This window comes from Rhinatrema bivittatum, chromosome 5, assembly GCF_901001135.1.
Source record: "Rhinatrema bivittatum chromosome 5, aRhiBiv1.1, whole genome shotgun sequence".
Taxonomy (NCBI): Eukaryota; Metazoa; Chordata; class Amphibia; order Gymnophiona; family Rhinatrematidae; genus Rhinatrema; species Rhinatrema bivittatum.
This window is the reverse complement of record NC_042619.1, coordinates 101,955,007-101,970,482: the sequence shown is the minus strand read 5'-3', so window position 1 is coordinate 101,970,482 and position 15,476 is coordinate 101,955,007. Positions and strand designations below refer to the sequence as shown.

Here is a 15,476-nt window from a genome sequence, read left to right as displayed (position 1 = left end):
CCTATCATGAATGAACTTCATGTTGGGCGGATATGTCACCAACGCTTAAAGTTCACTAACTGTGCGAATCGAAGTGACTGCCACGAGGAAGAGAATCTTCCAGGTTAGGTACCTCAGATCACAGGAGCACATAGACTCGAATGGGTCATGCATGAAGTGAGGCAGAAGAGCAACACACGGTATTGGAATTGCTCCTTGCCCACTAGAAAGCGGACATACTTCCTGTGGCTGGGGAAGATCTCGATGTGGGCATAGGCATCCTTTAGGTCAAGTGAGCACAGCCAGTCTCCTTTTTGCAGAAGAGGGATCAGGGTGCCCAAAGAGACCATCTTGAATGTTTCTCTTTGAAGAAACTTATTCAAGGCCCTCAGATCGAGAATAGGGTGCAGGCCCAGTTTTCTTTGGTATCAAGAAGTACAGACAGTAGAACCCCCGGAACCGCTGGTGAGGGGGGACGGTTTCAACCACCCTGTCCATTAGAAGGGCGGAGTAGACTATCACAAGCACTTTCTGATGAGAGGACAGATCCCACAATGGACATGGGGGAGAGTCCGCAGGGACATCCCTGAAGTTCAGCCGGTACCCTTGTCGAACAATGGCGAGAACCCACTGGTCCGACATAATGCTGGGCCAGAGGTCCGCAAATAGACACAGCCGGCCTCTGACTGGAGGGGCAGGGGGCCAAAGATATGGCAATCTGGCATATGCTCCCTCACCCGCAGTCAAAACCCCATAGCAGCGCTTTGCTGGGGGGTGGGTTGAGGCCTGGAGGTCTACTGTTGACATGAGTGACCCCAAGAGCTGGCACATGACGTGCATACCCGTGAGGCGGGAGGGTAGTACTTTCTCTGGTGGTAAAAGGATTTCCTGCAGCCCTGTCACAAGAATCTCCTGATCGAGGAATGTGGATCTGAGGTATTCACTGAGAGGTGTCGCAGGGTCTTGTGGTGGTCTTTTAACTGGGCCACCGCATCCCTAATGTTATCTCAGAAGAGATTCTCCCCTGGGCACAGTATATCCGCCCGCTTCTCTTGGACCTCTGGTCAAAGGTCTGAGGCACGAAGCCAGGCCATTTTGTGGGCACCAATGCCTGCTGCAGCCACCCTCGCTACCATTTCAAAAATGTCTAGGTGGACCGCAGCTTGTATTTGCCCGCCTCCAGGCCTTGCTGCACTAGTGCCATGAAAGTGTCCTGCTGCTACTGGGGCAGGTGCTCAGATAATGCCTGGACCTGTTTCCACAGGTTTCAGTGGTACTGGGTCATATACAGTTGGTAGGATGCAATAAGGGCGAGGAGTATAGCACCTTGAAAGACCTTCCTACCTAAGGCATCTAAGGCTGTGTTCCAGAACTGGTGAGGCAGAGCATGGGTGCAAGAGCGCTTGGCCTTGAGGGCAGATTCCACCACCACAGACTGGTGCGGGTGGTGGCGCCTCTCAAAGCCCAAGGCTTGTTGCACCAGGTAAATGGCGTCTGCTTTCTGACTGACTGGAGGAATGGACACAAGGTGCTCCCAGATCCTAAGGAGAAGGTCATTGAAGATCTCATGGACTGGGACAGCCACTATCTCCTTTGGGGCATCAACAAACTGGAGGACCTCCAGCATTTTGAGCCAAGCATTCTCTTTAGTGAGGAGCTGGAACGGGATGGCCTTGGCCATAGCCCAGATGAAGCCCACAAAGGAATTATCCACTGGGGGAGACAGATGCCTCTCATCCGGCGGAGACAGCTTGGAAAGAAGACTCGGATGTGTCATCCTCCCAAGGATTATACAGGGGCTCCTCCTCGCTAAGGTCCCTTGGGGACCGGTGTGGAGGGTCACTCCCCAAGCCTCTTGGGTTTTGGCATCGAGGGCAAAGAGCACCATGGGCATTGACAGCCCTGAGGGTATCAATGGCACAGAGATCACCGATGGTCCGGGAATGGGATTAGGGAACCCTGGCCATGGCACTAATGACCCCGAAGGCACAGTCGACAGCATGGATTCTTCCTCCTCCTCGGACCAGATAATGGGAACCGCTCTGGAGGGGGGCACTGGAGGTCGCTAGGAAACCGATGGTTCCCCGGGCACCAGCAGCGTCGGAAGTACACCCAGACAGACGACTAGATGCTCTAGCAGACGCGCCAAGAGAGACTGTGCAGGCTTCAGCACGGGGACCAGTGCCAGCTCGATAACCCTCAGGGCTTGGAGCACTGCCTGCTGACCCCTGCGGTCAAAATCCTCCTGAAAGTCTTCTGTAGTTACGATGGAAGGAGGAGGAGGCGGCTCTGGTGATGCCTCCTCCTCCTCGGAGCCCTGAGGAGGCTCAGTGCCCAGCACCCCAACTGCTGGGGAACACCTTGGACTCCCAAGTCTGATAGAGGATAGTGCCTCTTCCCCTTAGGACACTTCAGTGGCAGCACAGCGGCCACTGATGCCGCACCGGTCTTGGATCCATGTGCCGATGGCGACCGGTGATGATACTCGCGGGACTTCCCTCGGTGTTCGGCCCAGTCTTTCCCCGGAGCCGAGGAAGGTGAAGATCCTAACATTCTTGAGTGCAATGACACTGAAGATGGCCTATCACCAGCTCCTCTCTCACAAGAGGGGCCTGCCGGAGGGGTAGAGAGGGACGGCATATATTGGATTTTCCCTCAGATGAGTGCCTTGGTCCAGTAGTTGGTTTCAGCTGGCTTGGACTTAACTGTAAAAAGACAAGTGAAAGGCAAGCGGGTGCAGGAAGCAGAGCATGGCGGTGACAGTAAATGCCCACCCACCCCTGTAGCCAGGACTGGCTGAGCTCAGGTAAAGCAAAACAAAAAAGAGAACAGTGAAGGAGGGTTTTTTGTAGGGATTCCTCCTTCCTCCGGTCTCTGTGCTCGGCATGCCGATTCGACATTGGTTCCCGCCTCAGAGGGAGTTTGGGGGACATGCGCAGCCTAGCGGGTTGAGCAGCCTTTTAGGGCTAGGCCCTGCTCTTAGACTTATCACTGTGTACCACGTGGTAGGCTGCAGCGACGTTTTTGTGCCTTTTCCTATATATTAGTCTGCCCTCTTCAGGTCCATTGGTTCATGTGGGTGCGTGTGGCTGTGCGTCCAGTTGTGCACCCAATTTTTGGACACCTGCTTGGGCGTCCAGTTGGGTAGTGGCATCTAACTGAGCCGCACGCTTACCTATTCGCACAATCTAAGCAGCTTTGAGAGCGCTCAGTGTTTGGGCCTCATCGAGGCACACGGTTGTACTCCTAAATTTTCGATGCCTATTTTTTGCAGTGCGAATACAGCTAGATGCACACCTTTCGGTCGCCTGTTTACTGACAGACTGATGGTGCCTATAGCTAAGAAACCTAAGCGCTTTACTCTCTGTGCTGCTTTACATGTTCAACTCAATCGAACTGTATGTATGATGATGATTCAACTGAGATTATTCAAAAGACATCATATTTAAAGAGACTGCATATAGCTATCAACGCGTGATCTATATTTACTAGAGCAGAGAAACCTCATAAATATGATGGGCTTTTTGGATTGTAGCCCTAAATTGCCAAGTTTATAGTTTTTTTTTACAGTCACTGGTGAAGTTACAACTGTAATCAACTTATGATCATCGGTTACTCCACTCGAATAGACATATTTTAAAGTTTTAACAGCTTTTAGGCAGTAAGAATAAACTTATCGTTAACAGAACTTGTGCAGCGAATGAAAGAGCACTGCCCGACACGGCTCGTGTTTCTTTCAGCTTCATCAGGGGCAATATAGTGCAGAGTCTATAATGGAAGGCGAAATCATAAATATATGTAAATTTAGCAAAAATTACCTGTTCGCCAGAAGCTGTGACCGAGTAACAGTATAACTTGGCAGATATTAGAAACATATGTATGTACTATTCTTGCAGCGTGTTCAGGTAAATTTTGCTAAATTTACATATATTTATGGATTTCGTCTTCTATTATAGACTCTGCACTATATTGCCCCTGATGAAGCTGAAAGAAACACGAGCCATGTCGGGCAGTGCTGTTTCATTTGCTGCACAAGTTCTGTTAACGATAAGTTTATTCTTACTGCCTAAAAGATGTTAAAACTTAAAAATATGTCTATTCGAGTGGAGTAACCGATGATTATAAGTTGATTACAGTCGTAACTTCACCAGTGACTGTAAAAAACTATAAACTTGGCAATTCAGGGCCACAATACAAAAAGCCCGCCATATTTATAAGGTTTCTCCGCTCTAGGAAATATAGACCACGCGTTGATAGCTATATGGGGTCTCTTTAAATATGATGGTTTACATGTTCAGGCATCTCAGCCTGGAGTTCCCTCTAACTTGTGCCAGCGCTGCTAGGAGTCTCAGGGAGAATTGCCTTCATCTGATTTTACTAAGCCTGGTTCTTCCCAGTCTGATGCAAGCCTGGGTAAAGATGTTTCTCCTAGTACAAGCAGGATGGTAGCCCTCACAGATGAGTGACATCATCAGCTGAAGCCTGGCAAGGAAAACTTTTGTTAAAGTTTCTAAAACTTTGACTGGCACACTGAGCATGCCCAACATGCCACTATCCGCGTGTCCACACAGGGGGTCCCTCATCAGTTTCTTTTTTTTCTGCAAAGTAGTTGCCTCATGGTAGTGGAGCGCTGCTTTTAGCTCATCCTTTTCAAAGTGTTTTCCTGGTGGTTTTTGATGTTCTCGGCGCTGAGTCCTTCTTCTTCGGTCGGTGCTGTCCGGCAGGCGGTAGGTGTTTAAATTTTCCCTTCGTGCGGTCGATTCCCAGGGTGTTCCCTCTCAGTGACCAAAGGCCATCAACCGCGCGCAGTCTATTTTTCATGGCATCGACCGGTTTTCGCCGATGCTCCCAGTGTCCGCGGACTATGTCAATTACTGATCTGCATGAGGTCTGTATCCTCTGCCTGGGGACGTCGCATGACGTCCGAGGGTGCCATCTGTGTGACAAGATGACCCCCCCAAATGCTGTTGTGCCCAGCTGGATAAGATAGAAAAGCTTTTTGCCAGAAAGTCTGATCCATCTACTCCGGCATCGGGGACATCAATACTTAGAGACTGAGGGAAGCCTTTAGATATATCACCTCAGGAATTCTCAACTGAGGGAGGACCATATGGTATCACCACAGAAGAGTGGGGCAAATTAATTTTCATTCTTCTTTCCTCCTTCTGAAAGCTTTAAGCAATCCCCAGTAGGGAGATGCATGTCCACCATCTGCTGGAGACGGAGAATACTGGCAGGCTGATCTCACTGCAGGGGTACATATACTAGGGATGTGCGAAGCACGAACCTATTGGTTTGGGATTCGTTTTTGGCCCGCCATGGGAAATTTCATATTTCCCACAGTTCGGGCCTTTAAAATTCGGGGAGATCCGAATTTCGTTTTAGTGCGCACTAACATTTTTTCGTTAGCGCGCACTAACCCCGAAAACGAATTTTTCCCGAAAATCGGGAAAAATTCCTTCAGGTTTTGGGCTCCCTGAACCAGGATGAATGCACATCCCTAACATATACTGAAATGTCAGCTTTGCTTTGTCTCCATCTGCTGATAGAGGTGCATAACCTACTTGTTCTGAATCTGTCTAAATGCTAAGAAATGGGTACAATTTAGCATCTCGTCTGGAGAGCATTTGAATTGATTCCACAGTGGCTCACCCATCCCTAATGTGCAAGATTACATTTGTATTGGCTGTTAGGTACATCTAGTAATTTCTTTTAGGATAAAACAATCCCTTTCTTCCCCAAGAAAGTCTTTCCTTCCAAAGTCCATCATGTTCCTATACTGCTGCTCTAATATGTTTAATGGATATTTTTAGACGCAAAAATATGAATACTGTTACATGAGGTGTGCTAATGAGGATAAGTGTGGTCTGCTTACACCCTTTCAACACCAGTTTTGCTCACAATGAAAGGGAACATGCGAGACCACTCTTTGCACAAGATGACAAATTCTGTTATGCAAAACAGCAGCTCTGAAGACTATAGTCCTCCAAGCTCAAATTACATTCATGTTATTTTATGAAAAGTTACGAAAACAAAAAGACTTGTGGTTAATTTGTTCTAAATAAAGGCACCTAGCATTGTACATGCTATCCTCATAAAGCTGTTCTAACTAGAAGTACAATCATTTGTAAAACAACTGAGTGAAGATTTCAGAGGCTACTCAGATCTTACTTCACAACTTACACATTCCGTTTGTTTTGGGATGGGGGTGTTTTTGGTGGCCTCCCTCGTTTTTTCTGTGGTGTGGGCTGTGAAGACTGATCTGTAAAAGATTCAGATGGTTCCAACCTGTTTGGAGAATAACTCAAATTTGAAACGTTTCCTAACAAAAGGTATTAAAATAAAAACCATGCAAAGGGTGCAACAAAAAACATGACCTACCTTTGTTGTGCTTTTCTGGACGTTTTAGGTTGCCTGACTCTTCGCTTTTGCTCGAGGTTCTCACTGACCTGTTCTTCTTCCATCTCTTCCTCCTCTTCTGCTGGTGGTGGCTGCGCTTTTTTCCTACCTCTCTTAGCTGGTTTTACTACTGGGTCTTCCTTTGGTGTAGCTCCTTTAGTTGATTTTGGAGGCCGACCTCTCCTGCCTTTCTTTGGCGGGCTGTTCTGTTCATCCTCATTTTCTAACAGATCTTCCTTCAGCCTTTTCTCCTCTGGCCAAGGCTCATCTGACTCAGATGCAACTAAGGTTCTTTTCCTCCCCCGTTGACCACTCTTCGGTTTTTGCTCTTGTCCCAGTTTAGACAGGTCCTCTAGATTCAACTTCTCTTCTGGGTCTATGAAAGCTTTCTTTCGACCTCGTGGTTTCTCCAGCTCTGACTAGAAAAGGAAATTACATTACTATGTACTGTTGCTTAATTAAACAATTAGCAATATCTTTGTGCGCATTTAATCTACTGGGCTATTTTACCAAAAAGAAAATACTGAATTAATTTCAACATAAGACTTATTTCCCAAACAAAGAGAAAGCTAATTTTACTCAAAAATGCTTCTAGAAAGGAAAAGTTGGTTCAGTTTTGTCAATTAAACACTTTACACATGTAAATGTGGTCTACATTTTTTTCCTGTCTCTTCTAACAAAATCAGCAGCACAGTAATAATGAGTGATTTCAATTATCCCAGTATTGACTGGCTGAATGTCACATCAGGACATTCTAGAGCGATAAAGTTCCTAGATGAAATGACTGCTTCATGGAATAATAATAATTCATGGTTACCAGTCAACCACAGAGTCCTTCACAAATCTTTAACATTAATACACAAATCCATCTACAATCTCCTTTATCTCGACCTTGAAATTCCGTTAAAACTCCATACTTCTAACAGGCCAATGAGAGAAATATCCAAAGGAACGCTACAAGCCCCTCCAACCAAAGCCACGCGACTCATTGCATCCAGGGACCGAGCATTTTCGACAGCAGGCCCAGCCATCTGGAACAACCTCCCTGCTGAACTCAGGCTGGAACCTTGCCTGCTAACTTTTAAGAAAAAACTCAAAACGTGGCTGTTCCGCCTAGCCTTCCCAGAACCCTGGGATACACATTAGACGTTATCTACTCACGATCAATTGAACTTCCCCCCCTCCTCTGACTACCTGGACAGCATGGATACCGACTCTAACATGTGGACTAACTCTAGTCTGGACTATCTCTAGTCCGGAATTTGTTATTTCTCCTTTTAACTTAACTTAATCTTTTCTCTTCCAGCTACCTAAGCTTCCAAGTTCACGGTCCTCGTTTAATGTAACTTTGTTTTTTTTCCTTTACCTAGTTATTTTCTACCCCGGTTCGATGTAAACCGACCTGATATGGTATTTAACCATGAAGGTCGGTATAGAAAAATGTTAAATAAATAAATAAATAAATAAAATAATTGGTACAAGAACTAACAAAAAGGGAAACTATTTCAGATCTAGTCCTTAGTGGAACAAAGGGTTTGGTGTGAGAGGTAACACTATTGGAGCCATTTGGCAATAGCGATCACATCATGATCAAATATGACTTAACTGGAGGGAGGGCACTAAAGAAGTTGACTGTGACAGCATTTAACTTTCAAAAAGGTGACAATGATAAAATGAGGAAAATGTTTAGAAAAAAAGGTGCAACTGCAAACTTTAATAGTTTAGATTCGGCATGGACATTGTTTAAAAATACCATCTTGCAAGCCCAGACCAAATGTATTCTATGCATTAGAAAAGGTGGATGGAAGTCTAAATGATTACTGGCATGGTTAAAAGGTGAGATGAGAAAGACTATAATAGCTAAAAGAACAACTTTCAAAAAATGGAAAAGGGATTCGAAAGAAGAAAACAGGAAAGATCATAAGCACAGGCAAGTTAGATACAAAGCACCGATAAGGTAGGCAAAGAGAATTTGAAAAGAAGCTTGCCATGGAAGGAAAAACCTCAAAAACTTTTTCAGGTACATAGAGGTAAAAGGTCTGCGAGCGAGTCAGTTGGATAATTAGATGTTGAAGGGATAAAAAGGGGTACTTAGGGATGACAAAGCCATAGCAGAGAGACTAAATTAATTCTTTGCTTCGGTATTCTGAGGAAGATGTAAGATATATACCCATAGTCGTTTGCAAAAAGTCACCCAAAAATATTGCAAACATGAACAACAAAATAGAATATTTAGAAAATTATATAGGTAGGGACCATCATACTAAGCACTCCCGGTGATTACAACCTTCATTGATTAAATAAAAAGCATCGGTCCAAAATTCAAGATTTTTTATAATTTTTTAGTAAATAAAATCTGCAAAAGCAAACACTTATCTGTGTCCTTTTCTATTTAGAAATCCCAACAGCCCTGGCACGCATTGGTAGAGCCTCTGCATCAAGGGATTGTCTAAAGTCACAGCAGTACTTTCATATAAAGCTCCGACTGTTCATGGGTTGAGAACCCATGAACCTGCGCTCAGCCAGTCCTCTGATGCAGAGGTTCTACCTTGAAACACAATATGTGTCAGGACTGTTGGGATTTCTAAATAGAAAAGAACACAGAAAAGTATTTGCTTGTGCAGATTTTATTTACTAAAAAATTACAAAAAATCTTGAATTTTGGACCAATGATTAAATAAAAAGCAATGAAGGTTGTAATGACCGGGAGTGCTTAGTATGATGGTCCCTACATATATAATTTTCTAAATATTTATTCTACTTTGTTGCGCATGTTAGAGATATATCCATTCTAGAAATGATATTCAAAGGTGATAATTCAGAGGACATTAAATAAATCTCAGTGAACTTGAAGATGTATTAGGGAAAATTGACAAACTAAAGAGTAGGAAATCACCTGGATCAAATGGAATACATCCCAGAGTGCTGAAAGAACTGAAAAATGAAATTGTGGACCTACTATTAGTAATTTGTGAACTATCATTAAAATAATCTATGGTGCCTGAAGACTGGAGGGTTGCCAATGTAATGCCATTTTTTAAAAAGGGCTCAAAGGGTGATCCAGGAAACTACAGACCAGCAAGTCTGATGTTCATGCCAGACAAAATGGTAGAAACTATCAAAGTACAAAATTGCTGAATATATAGATAGGCATAGTCAAATGGGACAAAGCCAACATGGATTTAGCCAAGGGAAGTCTTGCCTCACTAATTTGCTACATTTTTTGAGGGCGTAAATAAACATGGATAAAAGTGAGCCAGTTAATATAATATACCTGGATTTCCAGAAAGCGTTTGACAAAGTCACATGATTTAAGGAAGTTTGAACAGTGGTTGAAAATATGGCAGCAGGGATTCAATGCCAAGAAGTGCAGAGTCCTGCATCTGGGGTGCGGTAATCCAAAAGAGCTGGATGTGATAGGGGGTGAAGAGCTGTTGTGCACAGAGCAAGAAAGGGATCTTGGGGTGATAGTGTCTAGTGATCTGAAGACGGTGAAGTAATGTGACAAAGCGATAGCTAAAGCCAGAAGAATGCTGGGCTGCATAGAGAGGAGAATAACTATTTTTTTATTCAATGCATAATTAAACTTGAATTTGTGGCCAGAAAATGTGGTGAAAGCTATTAGAGTAGCTACATTTAAAAACGGTTTTGACAAGTTCCTGCAGGAAAAGTCCATAAACCATTATTAAGGAGGAGTTGCAGATATCCACTTATTCTTGGGCTAAGCAGCTTGGATCCTGCTGGGTACTGATGACCTGTATTGGCCACTGTTGGAAACAGGATGCTGGGTTTGATGTATCCTTGGCCTGACCCAGTATGGCAAGTCTTAAGTTCTTATTCCAAATTAAACTACAAGTTTGACTATCAGAAAAGAAAAGTTATTGTGGTATTCTGTACACTACTTGCACAAAACTAAAATAATCTTATTTTATTACAGCCAAATATTGAAGATAAACTGTTATACGTCAAACTTACAGGGAGTTGCATCAAGCCATAGTAGTGCTCTAACGTGCGTAAACAGCTCACATCGCATGATAGAGCACTATTGTGGTGATATCGCGCTATATATGCAATATTTTCATCTCCCCATACTTCTACCCTCCCCTATTACAATGACCTTCTTTGCATGTGATTTGCATGAATGAATAATGCAAATAAATGCAAAGGCATCCATAAGATTACATATCCCACAAAGAAATCTTAGATCCAGTAATAAGGGTCCTCTATCTAAACCAACAGTAAAATCAGCACATCTAACATAGGTCAGAAACAGAGCGATCTCTCTTGCGGGACCAAAAATCTGGAATACATTACCTGAAAACCTAAGAAAGCAGCAAAATCAGAAAATATTTAAAAGAGATCTGAAAATCTTGCTATTTTGCAAAGCTTATGATGAGAGAAACCAATTGACATAGTAAGCTTAATTCTAATTATAATTTTTTAATGTATTTTAGACTACTGAATAAGGTATTAGCCTATTATTGTTTTATCATTGATTTTATGAATAAGGTATTAGCCTATTGTTTTTATTGCTTTTATTTGTATTATTGACTTTATGTGTATTATCTTGGATTTATATAAACTGTTGTGATGGAACCTTCTAAACGACAGTATATAAAATTTTAGAAATAAATAAATATGTAAATATTTTATCATGGTCAACCATGAAAAACATTAAATGTGAAACAGAGGCCCGGGACACTAATGTGGGTCCTCACCTTACATTTAAAGAGCAGGCAAAAAATAAAAAATTTAAATTTAAAAAAATGTTGCTGCCACTCGAGGAAGTTGAGCATGGGTCAGTGCTAATCCCCTGGCTCAACCCAGGGCTGCCACTCAAGAGGCCCCAACTCCCCAAAAAGTTTAAAAATAGAAAAATGTAGCTGCATGGCGATGGCCCCCCTTCCCACCAAAGTCCAATGATAAATTGTAGGGTCACAGTCAACTACCCCCCAAAGATTAAAGTCACAATTAAGATCTCGGGCCCCCCTCAACCTCCACAAAGACCAACAATACTATAATACCCTGGAACTCCCACCCCCAAGAGCTTAAAAAAAAAATTAAAAGAATAGGGTCCCAATCCTGGCCCCCCCCTTCATACCCATCCACATCTTGCTCCCACACACCTTGGAACCTTAAATTCAAGTAGTAGCTCTCACATCAGGGCCAGGACACACCTTGCACCTGGCTCAGTCTGTGCCATTTTCCAAAATGGTGCTGACCTTGCCCCAGTCACATGGTGGAACCCCTGCCGCGATAAAACTTCACAGCTTAGTGGCTTCTAGGGACTAGCTCATAAGTCCCTCTGGGGAAAAGGAAACATACATAGTACCTGAATCTAATCAGCTTTGAAGTGCTAAAAAGCAGAATATAAATACATTTTACAATATAGTCAAAGCATATGCTCCAGTTTCCTATTTCAACTGATATTTTTTCCACATTGTATTGCACATACAATTCCAGTGCTATTCAAAATTTGCACTTCAATTCAGTTAAGGAAAAATATCCATTCTTTTAACACTTCATTCCTTCTCATATTTTCCTTTAGTTACTTTCTGCCTCCTTTCCTGCTCTGTCTTTATCCATTGTCTTTCCCCTCCTCATCCTATTATTTATAAACTGCTATCAGACATGCACAGCTCTGTACAGAAGCACATAAGAGAAAGTCTCTTCTCTATGGAGATTACAGTCTAGTCCAGACAAACATATGTGACCAATAAAAGCCAATGGGAAATGTAATTACTGTAGAGAAATTCTCGAGTTTGCGGACATAACGAGGTCAATATTCAAAGCACGTTCAGTGCTATTAGCAAGATAAGCGGACTTATGTGGCTAATTAGCAGCCGCAGATTATGCACCCATGTTCAGCAGCTGCCACAGACGTGCAAGTCCCTTATACACCTAAAACGTACACACAAAAAAAGTGGACCTGCATTAGGCAACTCGGGGCTGGAGCAAATTAGACATATAACATATATGCCTAACTACCGAAATATTCGGAGTATACATCCAAGTTTAGACACGACATAGAGCAGGTCTAAACTTAGCCGGGTAGACTTATCTGGCGAATTACGTACATATGCACATATGTTCAGCGGCTTCACCATGCTGCTAAATATACATCATAACATAGTCAGATAAGTTATATCCTGCTAAGTTACTTAAAAGACCAGCTCTGAATATTGACCTCAACATTATTAAACTCCCAGTCTGTTTTTAAGGGTGCTGTAGTGCTATCCCTGCATCATTATCTATAGAAGATACTTCTTCTTGCTGGAGATAAGCAGGCTTCTCAGGTGGCATTAACATAACAGAGTGTGCCACCAACAACAGTACAATAACTTCAGAAAATAAAGGCTAATAAATACCAGAAATGTTAACGGAACAAAATTTTTCTCCACAAAAGATAGAAACCAACAGCATTTAATGCAAATCTAGCTAGTATATTGGTTCTGAAGAAAACCTGAGCCTTTGTAGGTTCTGATAACTTTCAAAAGACCACCATGAACTTTCAAGATTTCACAGGTCTTTTACATAAAAGCTTCTTTCACCAGTTCTACAGTCATAGTTGAAGAAAATACCTTTGGCAAAATCTTTTTTTGTTGGTGCTTTAAAAGGTATTACAACCTCCGAAGACCATTTTAAAGAAACATATTATGGCTCAGGTAAAAAAACAGAAATAAAACTAATTAATTATGTTAAACAATGTAGAGATTACTTACCTGATAATCTCGTTTTCCTTAGTGTATGCAGATGGACTCAAAACAAGTGGGTATAGTGTGCTCGTGCTAGCAGTTGGAGACGGATCTGACGTCAGCACGGGTACATATACCCCCGCAGGAAGTGCAGCAATTCAGTAATCTTCCTTGCAAAAGCTGTAGCTGACCGATCGATTAAATGAACAGGATTACCCTGACCGATTGATAGCAGCTGGAGACCGCCAGTGTTCTCAACCGGAAGGCGTCGACACCCGACAGGGGTGGATGGCCTATTATAAGAAAAACATGGCTTACCGTGAGTCGGTGAATCCCCATGTATGCCGGCAGCCGGGCGGGATGCTGAGTCCATCTGCATACACTAAGGAAAACGAGATTATCAGGTAAGTAATCTCTACATTTCCTAGCGTGTAGCAGATGGACTCAAAACAAGTGGGATGTACAAAAGCTACTCCCGGACTGGGCGGGAGGCTGCCCGAGGTCCGTTCAGGATTGCCCTCGCAAATGCTGTGTCCTCCCTGGCCTGGAGGTCCAGACGATAGAATCTGGAGAAGGTATGGAGGGAGGACCACGTCGCCGCTCTACATATTTCTGCAGGCGACAACATCCTAGTTTCTGCCCAAGAGGCCGCTTGCGCTCTGGTAGAGTGAGCCTTGACCCGTAGAGGCGGTGGTTTTCCCGCTTCTACGTAGGCTGCCTTGATAACTTCTTTGATCCAGCGGGCGATGGTTGCCCGTGAGGCCGCTTCCCCTTGTTTCTTCCCGCTGTGAAGGACGAACAGGTGGTCCGTCTTTCGTACTGCTTCTGACATTTCCAGGTATCTGGATGAAAGAAAAGAAATAGATGCCTGTAGTCTTAAAACAATCCTTTATTGCAGTGGAGACACAAGGGTAGCCCGACTCTGGCCGAGTTTCGCCGTTTCAAAACGGCTGCCTCAGGGGCTTACAATAATCTTCTTGAATTCATTAGTTATATATGGACTAAGAATATAATGTAATCGGTTGGGACCGGTCCTGTTCAATATCTTTGTGAGCGACATTGCGGACGGGATAGAAGGTAAGGTTTGTCTTTTTGCGGATGACACTAAGATCTGCAACAGAGTGGACACGCCGGAAGGAGTGGAGAGAATGAGACGGGATCTAAGGAAACTGGAAGAGTGGTCGAAGATATGGCAGCTGAGATTCAATGCCAAGAAGTGCAAAGTCATGCATATGGGGAGTGGAAATCCAAATGAACTGTATTTAATGGGGGGGGAAAGGCTGATGTGCACGGAGCAGGAGAGGGACCTTGGGGTGATGGTGTCTAATGATCTGAAGTCGGCGAAACAATGCGACAAGGCGATAGCTAAAGCCAGAAGAATGCTGGGCTGCATAGAGAGAGGAATATCGAGTAAGAAAAGGGAAGTGATTATTCCCTTGTACAGGTCCTTGGTGAGGCCTCACCTGGAGTACTGTGTTCAGTTCTGGAGACCGTACCTTCAAAAAGACAAAGACAAGATGGAGGCGGTACAGAGAAGGGCGACCAGGAAGGTGGAGGATCTTCATCGGATGACGTACGAGGAGAGATTGAAGAATCTAAATATGTACACCCTGGAGGAAAGGAGGAGCAGAGGTGATATGATACAGACTTTCAGATACTTGAAAGGTGTTAATGATCAAAAGACAACGACAAACCTTTTCCTAAGGAAAAAAATCAGCAGAACCAGGGGTCACGATTTGAAGCTCCAGGGAGGAAGATTCAGAACCAATGTCAGAAGTATTTCTTCACGGAGAGGGTGGTGGATGCCTGGAATGCCCTTCCGGAGGATGTGGTGAAGACCAGAACTGTGAAGGACTTCAAAGGGGCGTGGGATAAACACTGTGGATCCATAAAGTCAAGAGGCTGCCAATGAAGAGTGGGTGACTCGCCAGAATGATGGCTACTGCCTGGAGTCAATACCCTTATTAAATAAACATACACAGGCTTGACTCCAACATCGCTCTAAGCTTCAACAGCAAGAGGAAATGTGGAAAAAAGGATTCACACTCACAAAGAGGGGAGTAGCTGGCTTGTTACGGCGGTTACTACCCCAAATCAAATAAGCCTGATACTTCACTTTCAATGCATATACAGCATAGTTCTCTGATTCAACGGCAGGGGAGAAGAAAAGAGGGTTCGCACTCACAAAGCGGGGAGTAGCTGGCTTGTTACGGCGGTTACTACCCCAAACCAAATGGGCCTGATACTTCACTTTCGATGCACATCCAGCATGGCTCCCTGCTTCAACGGCAGGGGAGAAGAAAAACAACCAATAAGGGCTAATAACATAGTCTGGGTAAAACAAATAAGCATGGGTGCAGCTTTTTTATTGCGGCGGCTACTACCCCAAACTAATCAAGCTAG

The 15,476-nt window shown here is 43.8% G+C and overlaps 1 protein-coding gene across 7 annotated transcripts in view; it reads right to left on the bottom strand.

Moving 5' to 3' along the window:
- Positions 1-15,476, bottom strand: part of PDS5B (PDS5 cohesin associated factor B) — a 644,248-nt gene that overhangs the window by 16,524 nt on the left and 612,248 nt on the right. For 5 of the 7 annotated variants that reach the window (XM_029602667.1, XM_029602671.1, XM_029602672.1 and 2 more), the window contains 2 exons: positions 6,361-6,797; positions 6,163-6,267 (listed from right to left, as the gene is read on the bottom strand). In XM_029602667.1, the coding sequence (XP_029458527.1) occupies positions 6,163-6,267; positions 6,361-6,797 (542 nt within the window). Of the gene's footprint in view, positions 1-6,150; positions 6,268-6,360; positions 6,798-15,476 lie in introns of all 7 variants that reach the window. The other 2 variants (XM_029602673.1, XM_029602674.1) reach the window with 1 other exon arrangement.